This window comes from Rhinatrema bivittatum, chromosome 8 (genome assembly GCF_901001135.1).
Source record: "Rhinatrema bivittatum chromosome 8, aRhiBiv1.1, whole genome shotgun sequence".
NCBI classification, from domain to species: Eukaryota; Metazoa; Chordata; class Amphibia; order Gymnophiona; family Rhinatrematidae; genus Rhinatrema; species Rhinatrema bivittatum.
Genome location: NC_042622.1, coordinates 85,907,082 through 85,930,116, shown reverse-complemented (window position 1 = coordinate 85,930,116; position 23,035 = coordinate 85,907,082). Strand labels below are relative to the sequence as shown.

Sequence of the window (23,035 nt, the reverse complement as noted above, 5' to 3'; positions counted from 1 at the left end):
CCTGCAGTGATATCAGCCTGCCAGTATCTCTTCAAAAGCAACGTGGACGGACTAGCAAAAACCTGATTAAAAACAAATAAGCATTTCAATACTCAGCCATCAGACAACACTCAGCTCAGACAAGAATATAATAACGCTGGTCTAGGGACTGGACTAACACTTACCAGTAATCCCTGTAACCACACAGGACTAAAATGCAATCATTTGGCAGCCAAGAGAGGGAAGCTGGATTTATCTGACTCTCCTAAAGAAAAGGAAATTATCAGGTAAGTAGTAATTTCTCATTGCTTAGCATCCAGTCAGATGAATCCAGAACAAGTGGGATGTATCCAAGCTACTCCCTCACAGGGCGGGAGGCTGCCCGCGGTCCAGTCAAAACGCACGTGCAAAGGCTGTGTCCTCCCAGGCCTGCACATCCAGACAGTAATACCTGGAAAAGGTGTATAAGGAGAACCACATTACAGCTCGGCGAATGTCGACGGGAGACAACAATCTAACTTCTGCCCATGACACTGCCTGAGCCCTAGTGGAATGAGCCCTAACCTGACTAGGTAATAGTTTCCCGGCATCCACGTATGCAGCCATGACTACCTCCTTAATCCAGCAAGCTACTGTAGTCCGCAAGGCTGGCTCTCGCTACCTAGTGCTGCCATGAAGGAAAAAACAGATGGTCCGACTTCCACAAGGGTTCAGTAACCTTGAGATATCTGACAATATACCTCTTGACATCCAAGGGTCGCAACAAATGATACTCCTCTACATCTCACTCTCTGTCTAAAGACAGTAGGGAGATGGACTGATTCAAGTGAAACTCTGTGACCACCTTCAGTAAAAAAGAGGGAACAGTATGCAGCTGTTCTCCCCCTGGAGAAATGGTTCCCGACAAGACAGGGCCTGCAGTTCAGAAACCCTATGCGCAGAACAGAATGCCACCAGAAATACCATCTTCAAGGTCAACAACTGCAAGGAGAGAATACACAGCGGTCTAAATGTAGGGCCTGCCTAGAAGTCCAATACCAAATTAAGATTCCACAAGGGCACTGGAAACTGCAAGGGAGGCCAAAGATGTTTCACACCTCTTAGAAAATGGCCACATCAGGATGAGCTGACAAGGATCCGCCATTTACCTGACCCTTAAAACAGGAGAGCGCCACTACCTGTACCTTCAAGGAATTGAGAGCCAAGCCTTTATCCAAGCCATCCTGCAAAAATTCCAAGATGAGTGAAATCTTGACCAAGGAAGGAAGAGTACTTTGATCCTCACACCAGGCCTCAAACACTCTCCAGACCTGCACATAGGCCAAGGAAGTTGAGAACTTTCTTGCTGTTAGAAAGGTGAAAATCACTGCCGTGGAATAGCCATAATTCCTCAGGCAAGCTCTTTCAAGGGCCAAACCATAAGACAAAATCAATTTGGATCTTCGGAGAGATGAGTCAACCATAAGCCTCTGCAGATCTGCATTCTGTGGTCTCCTGGGCCAATCCGGAGCAACCAAGAGCACCATCCCTCTGTGGTGCTTGATCCTTCGAATCAATCAGCCCAACATGGGCCATGGAGGAAAGGCATACAGCAACTCGTCTTCTGGCCACTCCTACACTGGGGCATTGATCCCCAAGGGCTTTAGATCTCTTCTGCGACTGAAGAAGCGCCGAACCTTCACACTGCGTAAGGTTGTAACAGGTCTAAGAATGGAAGGCCCCAGCAATCCCAAATCAGTTGAAAAACCTTGTCTGAAAATGCCCACTCTCCTGGGTCCAGACTCTCTCTGCTGAGAAAGCCTGCTCTTATGTTGCCTTTGCCTGCGATGTGCAAGGCCGAGATCATCTGGAGATGCACTTGTGCCCATTCCACAAGTTGATCTATTTCCTGCGAAACCAGTTGGCTATTGGTGTAAGCCGATTGATGTAAGCCACTGTCGTAACATTGGCCAACATTATGTCGTAACATTGGCCAACATTATGTGGACCGTAACATTGGCCAACATTATGTGGACCCTGCAGTCTGTTGCTGAACTGTAAACACGCCAATTGGACTGCTCTGGCTTCCAGATGATTGATGTTCCAGAGAGACTCCTCTGCATTTTAGCAGCCTTGCGCTGTCAGCTCCTGACAGTGAGCTCCCCAACCAAGGAGACTCACATCAATCGTCAGCACTAGCCAGTCCGGAGGGATCAGAGAAACTCCCTTCCTTAGATGTTCCACCTGCAGCCACCATTGCAGTTGGAAGGAAACCTCCATCGGCAAGTGAAGTTGAATCGAATAATCTTGACACTGCGGGTTTCACAGAGACAGCAGGGAACACCAAAGAGGACACATATGTACCCTGCCCACTGTACCACTTCCAGGATTGCTGCCATTAAGCCAAATATCTGCAGGTAAGACCATACGGTAGGGCGCAGAGTGCTCATCAGCAGATGGAGCTGCACTAATGATTTCTGAATTCGAGCCTCCGGCAGGAACATCTTGCCCTGCTTCATGTCGAAACGAACCGCGAGGTAGTCCAACCTCTGAGTAGGCTGAAGACTGCTTTTGGCCAGGTTCACCTCCCAGCCGAGTCACCAGGAAGCTCTCTTCCGGTGACTTGGCTCAGATCAGCCAGTCGTCCAAATATATGTATACTAGGATTCCACCCTTCCTCAATTCTGCCACAACTACCACCATTACCTTGGAGAAGGTTCTTGGAACAGTAGCCAAACCAAAGAACAGCACCCAAAACTGAAAATGGCGCCCAAGAGCTGCAAACTGCAGAAAACATTGATGTTTGGGCCGGATGGGAATGTAAAGGTATGCTTCTGATAGATCCAGGGAGATCAGAAATTCCCCCGACTGCACAGCCATTATTACCGAGTGCAAAGTTTCTATGCGGAAATATTTCACCCGCAGTTGACAGCTGACACCTTTGAGATCCAGGATGGGACTAAAGGAGCCCTTCCTTTTTTGGCATGATGAAATAAATGGAATATTGCCCCATATTTTTCTGAGACACGGGAACTGGGTCTACAGCCCTCAGACTGAGAAGCCTTGTCAACGTACTTTCCACTGCCTACTTCTTCGGCAGGGAGTCTCCATGAACACTTCCTGAGGAAAACTGGAACTTCATCTCATATCCTTCTCGTATCACTTCTAGGACCCACTGATCCGATGTGATTTCGACCCATCTCCGATAAAAGACAGAGTCATCCCCTTATATCCTGTTCCCAGAGGTGGGTCGGAAAACCTTCATTGGGAGACTTGGGAGATTCCACTACTGGGTTGTCTGGGGCGAAAGGACTGAGACCTACCAAAAGACCAAGTCCTCTGAAAGGTCGCTCCTCTATAGGGTCTAAAATGCTTGGCTCCTCTAGCACGTCCCCTCATGGTAAAGCAGCATTGCATCTGCTTCCTATCCTCCGGCAAACAAGGAATGAGAGATTTGCCCCACTTACTGGCCAGTTTCTCCAACTCACTCCCAAATAAAAGTGAGCCGTTAAAGGGAAATTTGGTGAGGTTAGCCTTGGAGGTCGCATTGACCGACCAATTTCTCAACCATAACTGGTGCCTAGCCGCTACTATCGAAGCAACTCCTCTGGCTGATGTGCGAACCAAATCACAGCCCACATCGGCCAAGAAAGAATGGCTGGTTCCATAACTGCCCTGGAATTAACCCCAGAGTCATCAACCTCCTGGGAGAAAGCAAACAAGAGTGAGCCACCAAGTAACAAGAAGCGATCTGCAAAGGTCATTGCCACTGCTTCAAATGCCTGCTTGAGGACAGTCTCAATCTTTCTATCATGAACATCCTTCAAGGCTGCTCCTCCTTCCATGGGAATAGCGGTCTGCTTGGCAACTGCTCACACAAGCATAACTACCTTCGGAAAACGTAAGCGCTCTCTTACCACTGGATCCAGAGGGTACAGGCCTTCCAAAACTCGACCCCCCTTTGAAATTAGCCTCTGGGGCAACCCACTCAAGATCAATCAATTCTTGAATGGCCTCCAAAACTGGGAAAAAAAAAAAAAAGAGGCTTTACGCAAGGAAACCAAAATGGGATTTTTCTTTGGCTCAGACACGGGATCCATGCCAGGGATCCCGAGCATTTCCAAGGTTTGGGAGATCATAGTTGGCAGCTCATCTCTATGAAAGAACCATAACATAGTTTTATATGGTCTAGACCTGGTGGGATTTCACCATCCTCCAGAGAATCAGGATCGGTGTCATCATCTGTGCCATCTGGGTCTCTATTAGTAGATCCTGCTGCCACACTCTAGGTGTACTCTGGTGCTTAAGAGAAGGTCCAGGCAAGGTTCCCACCTGCTCTTCCATTCTAGGAGCAATAGATTGAGTTGAGGATTGCACCTGAAGAAAAGTTTGCAACCCCTGGAAAAATTCCACCTAGGCAAATGTGGAAGAATCCAAACCAGGAGGCACCTGGGGTGTACTCACGAAGCTACTATCCCCTGCTGAGGAACCAGTTAGGGGAGTACCAAAATCAGATGCCTCACCACCTAAGCCGTCTTTACCCAGACCGACATCCGGTTGGGGAGGACCAGACTTTGTGAAATCAGAGGAGGATAAATCTCCCTAAGCCTCCAAACAAAACTGGCACAAATTAGCGGGCATTCATGGCTGAGATGCCCTAATATGAAAGGCAGAGCAAAGAGAAAGGGGCTTAGCCTTTTAGATATAGGCACCATTATGCCCAACAGTGCATTAGCGGCAGCTGGAGACATATGTTTAGCTGTTTGTTGAGTGTGGGGTTTTTTTTTTTTGTTTTTTTTTTTAAACGTTCAAAAATTCCAGGTGTCCCATTGCTAGGCTCCTAATACCTAGACATCAATAGAATAAGCATCACTCAAGGGACAGGAACACAACAAAACACTTAACTTAGACACACAAGAAGCCCAACTAGGCATCCAGAAAAACTGGACACACAGCTAGATGCACACGCTGAACCTGTACAGGGCAGCCTAAGAAGCGCGCAAAAAGCCATTGAGGCCTACCTCGAAGCAAGCAACCAAGAAGCCTTAGAGCGAGGCCTAGCCAACTGAGGCTGTTCAATCCACCAGGCTGCCCACGTTCCTCGACCTCCCCCGGAGCAGGACAATCGTCGGAACGGCGCACCGAGGACGGAGACCGGAAGGAAGGAAGCCCTAACCAAACTCTCCTTCGCTCTGATTTTTTTTTTTTTTTTTAAACACTTACCGGAGCTCAGCTTTACCTGGCTGAGTACAGAGACTGTCTCTGCTGTGGGGCAGAGGTCATTTGTCATCACCTCTATGCTCTTCTTCCTGCACCTGTTGCCTTTCAGCTGCACAAGCAGCTAAGTCTCCACCGAATGAAAAACCAGCTGCAGGACCAAGGCCCACCTCTGAGGAACCACAGAAATCACCTCAGGAATTTTCTACTGGGGAAGGGACCTTATGGTATCACCGCAGAAGAATGGGCAAATCCTCCCTTTTCTCCTTAATTCTCCTATATTTCTCAAATCGAGCAATCCCCAGTGGGGAGATGCATGTCCACCATCTGCTGGAGATGGAGAATACTGGCAGGCTGAAGTCACTAGACAGGGTTATATATTGTGCCATCAGTTTGCTCCATCTCCATCTGCTAGTAGGGGAGCATAAACCCACTTGTTCTGGATTCATCTGACTGGATGCTAAGAGAGGAGAAATTTTCCTCCTCTATTAATTTCTTTTCCTTTAGTCTTGCTATAACCAGTCCATATAAGTGGGTTGTTTCCCCTCTACCAGCAGATGGAGGTCGAGAACACAGCTGGTGCAGTCCAGAAAATTTCTCAGTATCATAATAACAAAGAACTCAATTCATCCCAAGCATTATAACATATTAACATAGTAAAGGATGGCAGATAAAGACAAAAGGTCTATCCAGTCTGCTCAGCAAGTTGCTTGTGGTAGTAATTGCCGCTCCGTGGAGGTCACACCCTTACCTTCTATTAAGGGTGGTGGTAACTACTGCTCTGTGCAGGTTACCTTGATGCAGAAGTTAACATAGATCGGTACACAGAAACTTGGAACAAAGAAAAATTGAGAACCAGATCCTCTGATAGAACTACTTTTCTCCCCAACATAGAGACTGTGCTGCTGCTGTTTGGGTGCTCTGTCTTTCATCTGGGGCTCCTATTGTCATCTATTGCTGCCTGCTTGAACGCCGGACTCCCGCTCCTTCCCAAACCCGGTGGGCCGTCATACCCGCCCCCTTGATGACATCATACCTGGGCGTCTTTTTTTAGGATAGTGGTCGATACCGAAGGTGGTGCACCAAAAGAACACACAAAAGGAGCCTGCCCCTTTGTGTGCCCCTAATGCACTGCAACTCTGGAATAAAATATCTCTATTTCGACTGGAATGGGTTGCTATGGCAATTTGGTTAACTTTTCTCACTGGAGTAAGTACTCTAATCACTCATGGTGTTTGCACTCTAGTCTTAGAGTATATGTAGACACTAACGCTGTCTCTAATTCCTTTGGTTTATTTGTAATGCTGACATGATATGAGTGGCATGGAAGTGAGCCATTGGTGCTGTGGTGCACTTGACGCTGCGCCTTAGGTGAACCTATGAGGCCTTTAGCAGGACAGGCAGGAGCTTCACCTATACCAGCAGCCTTTCCCATAGGTTGAGCTCTTGGGTTCTGGCGGCTGGCAGTGCTTAGGTAAGTCCCCAGGGCGGTCAGGAGAGCAAGATTCTCAGGTTACACCGGGGTCAGGACAGGTAGCAGACTGGAGAAGTCGGGGACAGACTGAGGTCAGGGCAGGCAGCAGACAAGCGTGGTCAGATCCAAGGTGAGAGGTTAGGTCCAGGTGGTAGGCTAACATGGAAAGGTCCAAGGCAAGGAGTCAATACCAGAAAATCACGCCAGAGGAGGCCAAAGACACACAGAAGACACAGGAATGAGGAGGCAAGGATGGACGAGGCAAGGATGGACGAGGCAAGAACAGGAACAACTGGGAACAACACACACTGCTGAAATGCAGAGGACTCATTGCTGAGGAGACTTCCACTCCTCAAAAGGAACCTTTAATAGAGGGGAGCCAGTGACATCATCTGAGGGCAAGACGGCTGTGTTCCCGCCGCAGGCCCTTTAAGAGACAGACTGTCAGGTACACATGCACCTAAGGGAGGTCGACGGGAGCTGCAGCTGGTGGCGTTTTGGCCCGCATTGGACGCGTTCAAGGAGGAATGCTGTGTGTCAGCCACAAGACGGGTCCGGGAGCATGGGGGGTGAGTAAGGCGGCTTGCGGGGCTGTCCTGCGAGCCGCCAAATGTAACAGCTGATTAATACTCAATCTGTTTGCAGGAAAGTTCCTGTTTTGATTTCTGATGCTAAACCTGACAATCTGTATCACTGAATCATGGCTGCTAGATTCTGACACTGTGATGCTGAACCATCTTTGTCCTCCTGATTAGGCTGCTATATCTCAACTCCGCCTCAAGAGCCAAGGAGCTGGTCTTTTGGTTATTTTTAAGTGTTAATTTGCTTTTAAACAATTAGACTGTATTCTTGAGTCACCGTTTGAAGTCATGTCACTATCTTTCTGTTAGTTGAATATTTGTTTATTTTATTGTCTACCAAGTTCCTCCTCTCATAACATGTCTCCAGTTACTGAATTTTTAGCTAAATTGCCTATAAATCTGATATCTACCTTTGTCTTTGGAGATTTTAAATTTACAGTATATATGGACATTGTTCCACTGTCTCTTATCTATGAAACTTTTGTTGAATTTATGTTAGCTTTGGATTGGTCTCTTCTGAGTAATGATCCCATACATAGATATGTTCATTTACTTTACTTGATTTTTGCTCATCCTGAATTTTTGTTACATGGGAATAGCCAGACGACTGTTCAACCTGTTCTTTGGTCTTATCACTTTCTCATTACTTTTAAAACTAATATCTTACTGTCAAATGGGGGGGGGGGGGGGGGGGGGAGGACCCTCGTCCTGCAGCATTTTTGCAACATTACCATGTTGAGCTCGATGCTTTCCATAAGAAGCTGATGCCCAGATTATTTTACTTGAATCCTGGGACAGCTGATGAGGCCTTGGAATCAGCTATGGATGAATTGCCTCCCCTAAAATGTTTTACCTTGCTTAGGAAAAATATAGCTCCTTGATATAACTCTGAGTTATGTTCAGCTAAACAAAATCTTTGCAAACTTGAACGTGAGTGGAGAACAAATCCCATTGATTATACTTCTGAATCTTACAAAACTGCTTTAGATCAATGCAGGCTATTGTCAGATAGAATAAAGAAGGCTTTTTACTCTTCAAAAATTGCCAAAGCTATTAGTAATCCTAGTGCAATTTTCAACATTGTTAAACGCCTAACTTCTCCCTTTACACATGTGTCTTTTTCACAGGAAGTTGAGAAGGACACTTCACGCTGTGATGATTCTGCTGCATTTCTCTTTGTTGACAAAATTGCTAATTTATGTAAGAATCCTACTATTCCAAAAGGTGACAGAACCATCTCATTCTTCCTTTATTCAGGTAGATCCTCCTGTAGTTTGGGATGAAATTTCATCTACTTCTAGTGATGAGTTATTCAAATTATTTTGAAACAATCCCTCACATTGTCCATTTAATCCTTGTCCTTCTACCTTGATAAAATTTTACAAGATTTAGGCAGTCACATTACCAAGCTTGTCAATTATTCTCTTTCTGAGGGGTTTCTCCCTACAAAGTTAAAAGAGGCCTCAGTCAAAGCTCTTCTTAAGAATTCGTTACTTGATCCCTCTCTATTTGGAAGTTACAGACCCATCTCGTCTTTACCATTTTTAACAAATATTCTTGAAGTTATCTTTTTCTCGGTTGACCGATTTTATTGAGAATCATGGGATTTTAGACAAATTTGGTTTTAGAACATTTTTTAATACTGAAATTTTATTGTTGATTAGTTGTGATTTCATTATTTATTTATTTATTTATTTCACATTTTTCTATACCGAGCTTCATGGTTGAATACCATATCAGATCGGTTTACATCGAACGAGGGATAGAAACTTGTAACAAAAAACGGAACAATAAGTTATAATCAGAAAGAGAGCAAGAAAGTTACATTGAACAAGGACTATAAACTTGGAGGCTTTACAGCTTGGAAGTAAATAGAGTAAAAAAGGCCCGAGTAGGACCATAACTTAAAATCAAAAGTCATAAGATAGTTTAATTGCAGAGGTATTGGATAAGAGGCATCTCACAAAGAAGGCATGGTTCCATGGCTCGTGAGTAGGATGGTAGATTATTGTGTGTCTGAAGGATCCAAGAAGGCTAGTCGGAACAGCCAAGTCTTAAGTTTTTTTTTAAAAGTTAGTAGGCATGATTCCAACCTGAGTTCTGCAGGAAGGCTATTCCAAATGTTTGGACCTGCTAGAGAAAAGGCTCGGACCCTGGTCGAAACTAGGCGAATGGTTTTGGTTGGAGGGGGTTGTAACTCTCCTTTGTGGATTTCTCTAATCGGTCTGTTGGATGTATGGAGTTTGAGGGGAAATTCAAGGTCAAGATGAAAATAGTTATGGATGGACTTGTGGATCAGGGTGAGAGATTTGTGAAGGACTCTGTAGTAGACTGGTAACCAGTGAAGGTTTCGGAGAATTGGTGTAATATGATCTCTTCGGTTGGTACTGGTTAAAATTCTGGCAGCAGCATTCTGTATCATTTGAAGAGGTTTGGTGGTTGAGCTGGGTAGGCCAGTGAGAAGAGCGCTGCAATAATCTATTTTTGAAAATATTAGGGATTGCAGAACAGTTCTAAAGTCGTGGAGATATAGGAGAGGTTTGAGTCTTCTCAACACCTGTAGTCTGTGGAAACAATCTTTGGTAGTCGAATTGATCATAGTCTTTAGATTAAGGCGGTTGTCTAGAATTACTCCCAGATCTCTTACTTGAGTATGGGTGAGTTGGAGACTGTGATGGGTTTGTGGAGGATGGATGTCTGGGTTGGAAGAGATAAATAGTAATTCAGTCTTAGCGGAGTTGAGGACCAAATTTAGATTATTGAGGAGATTGTTTATAGATTGAAGGCAAGTTTTCCAAAGTGAGAGAGCTTTAGTAATGGATTCTGTAATGGGGAGCAGAATCTGAACATCGTCAGCATAGATGTAATGGATGAGATTGAGACTTGTTAACAGATGACAAAGGGGGAGGAGGTAAATATTGAAAAGGGTGGGAGAAAGGGAGGATCCTTGAGGCACGCCAAGAGAAGAATTTGTCGATGGTGATTCTTTGTTGTTGATCCTGACCCTGAAGCTTCTGTTATCAAGGAAGGACTTGAACCAGCTGAAGACTGAGCCAGTTATGCCAATATCAGATAAAACGATCCAGGAGGATGGTGTGGTTGACCGTGTCGAAGGCTGCTGAAATGTCTAGAAGGATTAGAAGAAATGAGTGTCCTTTGTCCATTCCCATAATAATATGGTCTGTTAGTGAGATGAGCAGGGTTTCTGTATTGCGTGATTTGCGGAAACCATATTGGGAAGGGGAAAGAATATTGTGTTCTTCTAAGTAATCTGATAGCTGGGTATTGACTACTTTTTCTGTAATTTTGGCTAGGAATGGAAGATTAGAGATTGGACGGAAATTAGCAAGAATGCTAGGGTCTAAATTGTGTTTTTTCAAGAGGGGTTTAAGGGAAGCATTTTTTAGGCTATCTGGGTACAGACCTTGAGTTAGGCAGCAATTTATGATGTTAGTCAGAGGTTTTGAGATTGTGTCTGGGATGAGTAGCAATAATTTGGAGGGTATGTTATCTGTTGGGTGGCTGGATGGTTTCTGCCTTTTTAAAATGGTTTCGATTTCTTTAGTGGAAGTTAATTCAAAGTTGTCGAATTTAGTATCCTTGAGTATGTGGTTGGAGGAGCTTGAATCAGGAGGGTTGGTCTTAGTTGGAAGAAGTGCTATAGTGTTTGAAATTTTCTGCTGAAAGAACAGGGCTAACTCATTTGCCTTGGATTGAGCATGATCATCTGGTATTGATGGAGGAATTGGCTTTGTGATTTGTGATACATATGAAAATAAAGCCTTTGCATCATATTGTAGGTCATGGATTTTATTAGCGTAGTATTGTTTTTTTGATTTTAGGATGGATGATCTGTAAAAATGTAAAGTTCCTTTGTATGATGAAAGAGTAGACGGTGAAGGGACTTTGCGCCATCTGTTTTCTTTGTGGCGTAGATCTTGTTTTATCCGTTTGAGTTCGCTGATTTTAGATTTTAAATAGGATTTTAATTTTAAATTTATTTTAAATTTATTTTAGATTTTAAAATAGGATTTTAGACAAATTTGGTTTTAGAACATTTTTTAATACTGAAATTTTATTGTTGATTAGTTGTGATTTCATTAGAAGAGGTTGGGATCTTGGGAAGAGTTTTGTTCTTGTATTTCTTGATATATCAACAGCATTTGATACCCTGAACCATTCTATCTTCTGCATTTATCCGATCTTGGAAATGGTGGGATGATGTTAGATAGATTTGGCTCTTATCTCTCTGATAGATTTTAACATGTTTCCATCTCTACTGCTCATTCTAAAAATTGCACTCTGTCTACAGGCGTACCACAGAGCTCTGCGTTATCAGCTACTTTTTTAAACATTTATTTATCTCCATCATGTACTCTTGTCTATTCTTGGTGAAGGATATAAATTGCATGCCGATGACATACAGAGGTCCAAATTCAAAAGCCATTTAGACGGATAACTCAATAGTTATCCGTCTAAATGGTAAAATTGGTATATTTAGCCTCATATCCATCTAAATTATACCTGGATAACTACTTATCTGACTATAATTTAATCAGATATAAAAGGGGTGAAACTGGAGCATTCTGGTGAGGAGTCGAGCTATCCGGCTAACTTAGCTGAATGCTGTCTCCGGCTATGTTATCCAGCCTTGACTGAATGGATATCTTACTACTTACCTAGGTATCTTCAAACAATATCCGGGTACGCAGTGCTTCCCCCCCCCCCAAAAAAAAGAATTAAAGGGGCCTGTGTCACGATTTCTTCTCTCTCCCACCTATTATTAATGCTGACCTATCAGACCATGCATCCCCCATCCCACAACTCAAAATGTGCTGGGATCGAGTTGTCATGCCCCCCTCCCCACCAACAAAATCCCTTCTTCAGACATAAACCTGTCACTGAGGCCAGGCCCTTCCACCCACTCTCCCCCTCAGCAATATAAATTAACACCCCACTGCAGCCCCAGGTCCCAACCCCACCAGGCCTTCCCTCACTTTTTGAGGCCAACAATTTTTCAGAATTGTGCCAAGATGATCACTTAGAAATAAAAAAAACAAAAAAAACAAACTGAGGCCAATATTCAGTAGGCCATTTAGTAGATAAGTTATCCGGCTAATTCAGTACCAATCTACTGAATATTGGCCTCAGTTTTTTTTTGGTTTTTTTTTTTATTTCTAAGTGATCTTCTTGGCACAATACTGAAAAATTGTTAGTCTTCATAAAAACATAAGATTTGTCATACTGGGTCAGACCAAGGGTCCATTAAGCCCAGCATTCTGTTTCCAATAGTGGCCAATCCAAGTCATAAGTATCTGACAAGTTCCCAAACATTAAATAGAGCCTATGCTACTGTTTAAGCTCAATTAAATTTTGGTTGTCCTACAATTGTGTCTCTCTCAATTTGAAGACAACAAATTACTATTTTGAATATAATCTCTAGACCAGATATTCCTGTTGTATTTCATTTTGGCAACTTTTCTATCCCAGTCTCTTCACAAATCAAAAAGTTAGGTGTCATATTAAAAATTCAGAACTTTCTATGAAACCTCACAATAGCTTTGTGATTACATTTTTTTAAAGACCCAGTTGTTGACACGTCTTAAATCTTTGTTGCAATCTAATGATTTTTGCTCTGTTTTAAAAGCCCTGCCTTTGACCAACCCGGTTTATTATAATTAATTGTTTTTAGGACTGCCTCTCTCTACTCTGAAAGCCCTACAGATTTTATAGAAATCTGCAACTAGACTCCTTACCAGAACTAGCCGCTACCAACACATCACCCCATCTTAAAAAAATCTCCATTGGCTTCCTGTGATTTAGCGAATTAAATATAAAATTGCTATGTTGATCTATAAAACTGCCCCATGTATTGGTGTCCTTCTTTGCATTTATGTTCCAATTTGGATACTACATTCCCCAGAAAAATACTTTTTAGAAATTCCTTCATATTGAACAGTCCATTTAGTGGACACAATTGTGTGAATTTTCAGTCACTAGTCTTTCATTTTGGAACACTCTGCTTTTGCAGCTGCGTTCATTAACAGATACCAATCTAAAGAACGCTTTAAAAACTTTTCTTTTTAATGCAGCTTTTGATGGTGAAGTAATTTAGCTTTTTTGCTGTTGGCTATTTAGCAGGCTGTTTGGGCTAAGAATGTGTTGGATATTATTAACATTTAGAGCATCTTTTATGTTTTACATTTTTTATCATTATGTCTTAATATATTATTGATTTTAATGTTTTTATATCTGTGTTTTATTTATCTTGATGATATTATGTGATCCGCTTTGATCTTTTGGAATATGCAGAATGTCATTTTGAAACAGAAATAAATAAATAGGAGATGGGGAATAAAACATGTATGAAACTTACATGTACCTTAAAAGATTCCTCTGTTGAAGTATTCCATACTATTCATAAGACCTGAAATAAAACATTTCCTCAACCATCTCACAGCCCAGTTTCCCAGGAGGGTTCTGGACTGGTGTGTAACATTTGGCTGGCTGCACTTACCTTCCAACACCACAGGCCTCTCAGTGGCAAGGATGCTGCCATACTGCCTTTCCCCAGCATTTCCCCTAGGCATGCTCCAAATCTTACTGGCCCCGTGGTGGATGACCACAGCACTAGCTGGATATTTCAATCTCAGCCCTGCTCCCAGCTGGTGCCTCAGCAACAGGTCCTCCGGCGTTGCAGTATGTGTTGCTAGGGTTCTTTGTGCCTTTCTTTGCCTTCTCTTATTATCTTGCCCTGCCTTGTCCTGCTAGTCCCTGCCATGCCTTGGTTCCCTCAGTGTCTTTATCCCTGTCTCGTCTGTTTCTGACCGTTTCTTAATTTTGACCCTGGCCTTGGATCTAGAGGACTCTTCTAGATTGCTGCCTGCCCTAACATTAGCCTGGAGCTACATACTGCCTGATCACTGTCCAGACACCATTTGCTCACCACCTGCCCTGACCTCTGCCTGTTACTCAATATCCTCTGACTGCTCCTTACAGGATTCTCGGCTAAGCCCTGCTGGCCCCTGGAACACAAGGGCTCAGCCTGTGGGGGAAGGGGGTTGGTATAGGTGAAACCCTAGAACCAGTCCTAGTAAGAGTGAGTCCACTGCTGTCGGCATGGGCTTAGTAGGTTCACCTAGTAGGCTGCATCAACCACGCCACAGCCCAAGGGCTCTCATCTGTGACATGATGTTGTAGGACTAAAGGAAAGGAAATTAACAGGTAAGGAACATTTCTGCTTCCTCTCTGTCCTGCTACACCAGTCCAGACAAGTAGGAAGTACCAAATCCCAATTAGTCTGGGAGGTAGAAAGTAAGGGTGCTTTAAGAACACCAGCCTGAAGGCTGTTTCTTCTTTAGCCTGAACATCCAAAAGGTAATGTTTGACAAAGGAATGCAAAGATGACCAAGTAGCCACTTTACAAAATGTCCTCTAGGTTTATAGCTATATCTTTGGCCAAGGACGAAGATTGCACTCTGGTAGAACGAGCTTGGAGAATCAACAGAATCCCAAACAACCCTTAAGTACACTGAAGATATAGTCTTCTTAATCCATCTTGCCAAGATAGCTTTGGAAGCAGTTTCATCCTTGTGAAGACTTCCAAACAATATGAATAACCTATCTGACCTTCAAAAGGGAGTTTGTGACTACCAAATATCTTAGGAGAACTTGATGGACATCCAAAAATCTTAAAGACCTGTTCTCATCCTAACACTCATCTTTGTAGAAGGCCTGGTGACAAATGGCCTGATTCATATTAAAAAACAAACAAACCCAAAATTAGCTTTGGTAAGAAAGAAGGTACTGGTTGAATAGAAACAGAATCAGTTGAAAATATCAGTTAAGTATCCCTACAAGACAAGGCCTTCAGCTCTGAAATGCACCTAGCTGGACAGACTGCAACCAAAAACACTGCCTTTAAAGACAAATTCTTAACAGCTACCTTCCTCAAGGGCTCAAAAGGAGAAGCAAATTAAGATCCCACTAAGGAATTACTGGCCTTAGAGGGGGATGCAGTCTTTTTACCCCACAAACGTCAGGATAGGATTCTATCGACAGACCTTGCATTCTCTCTCGGTAACAGGAAGTTTGAAATTTATCAAAATCCCATTGAAGGAAGCTAAAATGAAAGAGATATCCATTCTTTACAGCATGCCTCAAATAGCCTCCAGACCCTGACATATACCACAGAGGTATATTAGTTTTTGCCAGTGAGGCACAAACTAATAATAAAAACTTTTTCAAATACATTCGAAGCAAAATACCTGTGAGGGAGTCAGTTGGGCGCTCAGGAAGAACAAGGAAATAGCAGAAAAACAGAATTAATTCTTTGCCTTGGTCTTCACGGTGGACAACATTGGGAACATACTCACTCCTGAAACATTCTTTAATGTGAATATTCTGAGAAACTAAAACAAATCACTGGCATCTATCCCATAGCTCTAAAAGAACTGAAATATGTAATTGTTAATCTTTTAATAGTAATCTGTAACCTATTGTTTAAAACAGCCAAGATTCCTGAAGTTTGGAAAGTGATCAATGTGATGCAGATTTTTTAAATGGGTTCCAGAAGTGATCTGGAAAACTATAGAAGGATAAAGCCTGACGTTGATGCTGGACAAAATGGTAGAAGCCATTCTTAAAAACAAAATTACTGGTGATATAGATAGACATGACTTAATGGAGAAATGTCAACATGGTTTTAGCAAGGGGGAAGTCTTGTTTTACTAATCTTTTATAATTTTTTGAAGGTGTAAATAAACATGTAGATAAAAACACAAGAAGTTGCCATACTGGGTCAGACCGAGGATCCATCAAGCCCAGCATTCTGTTTCCAATAGTGGCAATCCAGGATACAAGTACCTGGGCAAATACAAAAAGAGTAAATAAATACCATGCTACTAATGCCAGTAATAAGTAGTGGCTATTCCCTAAGCCAATTTAATTAATAGAAGTTTATGGACTTCTCCTCCAGAAACTTATCCAAACCTTTTTTAAACCCAGCTACGCTAAGTGCCTTAACCACATCCTCTGGCAATGAATTCCAGAGCTTGTTTGTGTGTTGAATGAAAAAGAATTTTCTCAGAAATGTTGTAAATGTGCTAATTACTAACTTCATGGACTAGCCCCTAGTCCTTGTATTATCTGAAACAGTAAATAACCAATTTACATTTACCCATTTTAGTTCTCTCATGATTTTATAGACCTCTATCATATTCCTCCTCAGCTGTCGATATAGGGTACCTGAATTTTCAAAAGGCATTTGACAAAGTCCCCCATGATAGACTACAAAGTCATGGAGTATTAGCAGTGTTCTGTTCTGGACTGGTAACTAGTTAAAAGGTCAGAAACAGATAGAAGGACTAAATGGTCAGTTTCCCAAATGGAGAAAGATAGTTAGTGGAGTATCACAGGGATCAGTACTGGGACTTGTACTATTTAACATATTCATAAAAGATCTGGAAAAGGGAATGAGTGAGGTGATCAAATTTACTTGAATTTTCAGAAGGCGTTTGACAAAGTTCCTCATGAGAGGCTTCTAGGAAAAGTAAAAAGTCATGGGATATGTGGCGATGTCCCTTCGTGGATTGCAAACTGGCTAAAAGACAGGAAACAGAGAGTAGGATTAAATGGGGCAATTTTCTCAGTGGAAGGGAGTGGATAGTGGAGAGCCTCAGGGATCTGTATTGGGACCCTTACTTTTCAATATATTTATAAATGATCTGGAAAGAAATACGACGAGTGAGATAATCAAATTTGCAGATGACATAAAATTGTTCAGAGTAGTTAAATCACAAGCAGATTGGGATTAATTGCAGGAAGACCTTCTGAGACTGGAAAATTGGGCATCCAAATGGCAGATGAAATTTAATGTGGATAAGTGCAAGGTGATGCATGTAGGGAAGAATAACCCATGCTATAGTTACACAATGTCAGGTTCCATATTAGGAGCTACCAATCAAGAAAGAGATCTAGGCGTCATAATGAATAACACATTGAAATCATCGGTTCAGTGTGCTGCGGCAGTCAAAAAAGCAAACAGAATGCTGTGAATTATTAGAAGGGAATGGTGAATAAAACGGAAAATGTCATAATGCCTCTGTATCGCTCCAAGGTGAGACCGCACCTTGAATGCTGTGTACAATTCTGGTCGCCGCATCTCAAAAAAGATATAGTTGCGATGGAGAAGGTACAGAGAAGGGTGACCAAAATGATAAAGGGAATGGAACAGCTCCCCTGTGAGGAAAGACTAAAGAGGTTAGGACTTTTCAGCTTGGAGAAGAGACGGCTGAAGGGGGATATGATCGAGGTGTTTAAAATTATGAGAGGTCTAGAATGGGTTAATGTGAATCAGTTATTTACTCTTTCGGATAATAGAAAGACTAGGGGGCACACCATGAAGTTAGCATGTGGCACATTTAAAACTAATCGGAGAAAGTTCTTTTTCACTCAACGCACAATTAAACTCTGGAATTTGTTGCCAGAGGATGTGGTTAGTGCAGTTAGTGTAGCTGTGTTTAAAAAAGGATTGGATAAGTCCATTACCTGCTATTAATTAAGTTGACTTAGAAAATAGCCACTGCTATTACTAGCAACTGTAGCATGGAATAGACTTAGTTTTTGGGTACTTGCCAGGTTCTTATGGCCTGGATTGGCCACTGATGGAAACAGTATGCTGGGCTTGATGGACCCTTGGTCTGACCCAGTATGGCATGTTCTTATGTTTTTAGATCTACTTTATGGGAGCTGCCAGGTACTTGCAACATGGATTGGCCACTGTCAGAGACAGAATGCTGAGCTTGATGGACCTTGGCCTGACACAGCATGGCAATTTATATGTGGCAGACCTCTTACGGGCTTTCAAGAGTGGCAATCATGGAGGAAGAGTATTTTCTTCACAAACGTGACCTCTTAAGAGCTAAGCCATAAGTGAAAAGGGTCCTCCATGATGATGGAACACAAAGTTAGAAGGCCATATCTCACAGAATCTCAGTCACTGATCCACCTGCAGTCTTACTAGATCTGCGTACCAGATCTCCTTGGCCAGTCCGGAGCCACCACGACAGTTCAGACTGATTCCTTCTACAAGTTTTTCAACACTCTTCCTATCAAGGGCCATAGTGGAAACACATACTCTAATCTAGCTATGGCCAAGAGAGTTGTTACTGTATCTATGCCCTCGGATCCAGTTTCCCTGCAGGACCTCATGAGATGTACCTGAGGAAGATCCCAGTGTCCACAATCATCTGGAATGCTGCTTGACAGAGTTCTCATTCTTCCAGATCCAAAAGGTTCCTGCTGAGGAAGACAGCTTGAATGTTCTCTTGTCCTGTGATATGCACTTCTGATAACTGATCGAGGTCCTCTTCTGTCCTGGACTCCACATGCCCCCTTGTTTGTTCATGTACGCCACTGCTGTCTAATTGTTGAAAAGTATTCTGACCACCTTTCTGAATAACAAGGAAAGAAAACACAGCTAATCTTCTTGCCCTCATTTTCAGCTGTTGATTGACCAGGCGGCTTCCTCCGGAGACCAGAGCTCTTGAGCTACCTGATCCTGACAGTGTGCTCCCAATCTGGCTGACTCACATCTGTGATGACTAAGACGCAAGAGGTGGTTTCAGACTCACTCCCTTTAACAAATTCTGAGGTGATGTCCCCCACTTAGATTCTCTCTCACCATAGAAGCAAAAGGGAGATAGCGCTCGTAATCTTGAGATTGGGGCGACTAACAAGAAAGCATCGCCTGCAGGGAATGCATGTGAGCTTTGGCAGAGAGAATAAGATCCAAGGTGATAGCTATTGTCCTTAGGAGCTGTAGGTAATCCCAAACTCTGAATGCTCTTAGGAGAGAGAATCTCTGATTTAATCTAATATCTTGGCAACTCTTTGTGGGATCAGAAAATCACAAACTTTCTTCATGTCAAAACAAGCCACCAAGTATTCCACAGTTTGAAAGGGTAGGAGGTTGCTCTTAGCAAAATTGATCCCAAGTTTTCAAACAGTTGGACTAATCTGTTGGAAGCTTTGATACCTTCTTCATAACATTTGGCCTTATTGGTCAGCTAAGAGTGAACCATAATTCCTTCTTTCTACAGCCACGTAGCAACTACCACCATTACCTTGATGAAAATTCTTGGAGCCAATCCAAAGGGAAGGGGCTTGAACTGAAAATGATGATTTAGGATACAAAAAAAACCCAAAAACAACCTCTGATGGTCCTCCCTTATTGGGATGTGGAAATATGCTTTTGACAGATTCAGAAAAGCAAGAAATTCACCTTTCTGAACTTCCACAAGAACTGATGGGAGAGTCTCCATTCTGAAATAGAAGAGGCGAAGGCTACAGTTTTTCCCCTTCTGATTGAGAATTGGCCTGAACGAACTGTCCTTCTTTGGAAACAGAGCAGATGGAATAGCATCCTCAACCTTGAGCTTTTGGCGGAACCAGGAACAGCTTTTAACAGCTGCAACTTCTAGAGCATGGCCAGAACCACCACCCCCTTGGCAGTCCAGGCACAAAGAGAAACCATAAAGGCATCGGGAATCCGACCTGCTAACTCCGGAACACAGCCTTGCTGATTACCTCCAATACCCACTGGTCTGAAGTTATGTGGGTCCACTCCTGTAGGCAGCTGCCTTCAGGCGATACCAGTGAGTGACCATATCACTTCATTAGGAAGCTCTACTAATTGTGGAGGTGGCATTAAAGTCTGGTCTTGTCTTTCCCAAACCATAAAAGGACTAGTTCCTGCCCTTCAACAGCAGGAGGTAACAAGGAATTGGACTCAAACAGAAACCAACAAGGGCCTTGACTTTGACGGTCTAGGAAACTATTAAGTGCAGAAACTACCATAAGCTTGCTGGCAGATTGGATGAACCATTGGTCCTTTTCTGCCATCATTTCTATCTTTAAAATAAAAGGATTGAGAGACTACCTGACTTGTACCTTCTGGCATCACAATAGTGAGCCTGGCCTCTGCTCAGTCGATAAAATGTAAGACCTATTAGGTAGTCTGTTTGATTTGGGATCTCCCAGATCGTTCACCGTTTGAGTTAAATCCTCACCAAATAATAGCTTCCCCTTGTAATGAAGTTTACACAGATGGATCTTTGATCAATAGTCTGCTGCCCAGTGCCTTGGCACAAGAGTCTCCTTGCCAATACTCAAATGACCAGGGGAAAACCCCCTGACATACCTTAACCTTAATAGTTAGGAAGGCCTTGCAGAAAACAATTATGTTAATTATGTTATGTCAATTATGTTACCTTTTCAGCTCTCCCTTTCTGGCTCACCAATAGAGCCTCCTCCATCTGCAGCACCGTTGTTGCACCTTGTTAGTTTTGTTGTCCCTTTTCCCTTCTCCCTGTTCATTGTACTTTCCATCTATTGTTTGATGTACCTACTAATATTGGTATATAAAAGCTCTTAAATAAATAAATACATACATACTGATGAAGCAATTGAGAGATGAAATTCTGAAAGCTGCAACAGATTCCAGACAGGCAGCCTCTTCCCATTCAGGAAGCTGTTGCACGCAGCACAGAAGAGCTTGAGCCACCAAAAAAAGGCAATCTGTACTATTAACATGGAAGAAGTAATCGTGTTTTAAAAGGAATCTCAATCCTATTTTGAGGATCCTTAAGAGAAGTATCACCTTCCACAGGAACAGCAGTTCTCCTTGTAACTGCCAAAACTAGCACATCAGGAAAAACACTGTGCAGGCTCCTTTGGGAGCAAATACAGTTTACCAAAAAGTTTAACACCTTTGAACCCAGAATCTGCGGAACATAAAAAGAAAATAAATAAATCTGGAGACTCCTACTCTGCTATTAACATTTTCTCCACTTCAGAGTGAAGGGGCTCGGTCTTGGAGGATTTACTTAGTCCTCTGATGATAGGGTCCCAACTCAGGAGTCTCTACTGCTTTTTCATCAGAAATTCCCAGAGTGGCAACCACCTGATCAATAAGGGAAGCAACTTTAACCCTAAGGAAAAGTCGGATTACCAATTTTTCTCATATAGAGGGCACTTTCCCCTCTTCCCAGGATTCCAAGTTGCTGGTATTCATTAATTCATCTGGCCCCTTCCAGGCTTAATTTGGGGGTATCAAATCAACTACAGATTTGGGAAAAAATCCCTCATCAAATGGCCCTGAGGATTGCGTTCCTTCACAAAGCTTTTAGATGGCATAAAATCCTTGATGAAGAAAATGGAAAAAACTCTAGGATAAAACTCCTCTAAGGTAGTAGCACATGAAGAGGCAGAAGGCTCTCTGCACCCTTCCTTGTCAGGAGATAAATGCGGAGATTCCAAAAGTTGGCCCAGGTGCTCTGTGAGGGTCATTTGCTCAGAGAACCCTGCACCTAAAATAGTGGCTATTCCTGCTGAAAAACTGCTGGTGCCGTGGACCTTGAGCTCTGTTGTCCACGCAGAAGAAAGAAGCCAATTCGAGACCCATGACAGCTGACCCTATCACTAATGAAACAGAAGCTTAGAACTCTCCCTAGGTACTCCTCTACTTCTAATATAAGCAACACACAAATTCCCTGATGCATGAATCTGCAAACAGAGCACCGGTGGCCCTGCTCCTTCTCCACTGAGCATCAGAAGGCCAAAAAAAAAAAGAGTGGTCTCTGATGCAAACACCTGCAAAGGCACTGCACTCACACCAAACATTGGCAGCACTGAATAACCAGAGCCCTAATCAGCCCCATAGCAGGTTTCCTTTCCTTTTCCTGTTTGCCACCCCTTTTTTTTTTAGGCATAACTAATGCAGCCAAGCCAACCGAAAAACTCCTTAGGCTCAGCCTAACTCCCTCTTGGCCTGGGAACCTTCCAAGCAGGGCATGCTACCTTGATGCTCTAAACCAAGAGCCTGGCCCTCAAATGACCAGGGGAAAACCCCCGGACATACTTTAACCTTAATAGTTAGGAAGGCCTTGACAGAAAACAAAAAATCCTGCTGCACCATCAGTACTTCCTACCACCTGCTGGAGGTGGAGAATACACAGGAATTTTCTGGATTGCACCACATGTCATCCACATCACAGAGAAAGCTGTGTTCTTTGCTTCCATCTGCTGGTAGGGGTAAACAACCTTTGTCTGGACTGGTGTAGCAGGATGAAAGGAATGTATTATTATACAGCATCCCAACACACCCACACTATGCACACAGCATAAGCATCTAAGATTGTAGCACTCCAATACACCTATACTTTGCATACAGTATAAATGTCAATCACCACAGTATGAATGCAGCATTTACTGAAGAACAAACTCATTTTTTAAATATATTTGGGCTAATAATAAAAACATACAATAAGCTCAGAGGAAGGGAACAGAGACAAAAAAGAGCAGGGTGATATTCTGAGGACTCACCAGTCTCCAGAGGTTCTGCGAAGGCATGGACACATTATAATCTATGTAACAAGACACTTCCTGGGCAAAGGGGCTGAGTGGCGCTGCCACATCATGCCTGCAAGAAGCAGAGGAATTGGGCAGCACAAATCACCAGCACAACTTAAGAAAATATAAACTGGTTTGTTTTTTTTTACAAGCACTGTAGAGCTGGGAAAGTGAAAGAGTACAAGAGTTAGGTGCTTCAGCCAGCATCTTCTGCGTCATACAGTGACAGTTGTGAAAGGTTGAGCGAGAAGAAAACCTGCACTTACGTGTTGAGGAAGCGCGCTGTGATCCCATGTACCAGCTGCACAATGTCACCGTGGCGCACTGAGCGGGGAGGGTTACTCACCACCATCTGCTGCCTGAATAGGAAAGAGAAAAGGAAGGAAAAGAAGAC

The 23,035-nt window shown here is 43.0% G+C and overlaps 1 protein-coding gene across 8 annotated transcripts in view; it reads right to left on the bottom strand.

The window, feature by feature from the left end:
• The window catches only part of POMT1 (protein O-mannosyltransferase 1), a 126,741-nt gene that overhangs the window by 36,296 nt on the left and 67,410 nt on the right, over positions 1–23,035 (bottom strand). For all 8 annotated transcript variants that reach the window (XM_029614080.1, XM_029614081.1, XM_029614084.1 and 5 more), the window contains 2 exons: positions 22,908–23,000; positions 22,615–22,711 (listed from right to left, as the gene is read on the bottom strand). In XM_029614080.1, coding sequence (XP_029469940.1) covers positions 22,615–22,711; positions 22,908–23,000 — 190 coding nt within the window. The remainder of the gene's footprint in view (positions 1–22,614; positions 22,712–22,907; positions 23,001–23,035) is intronic.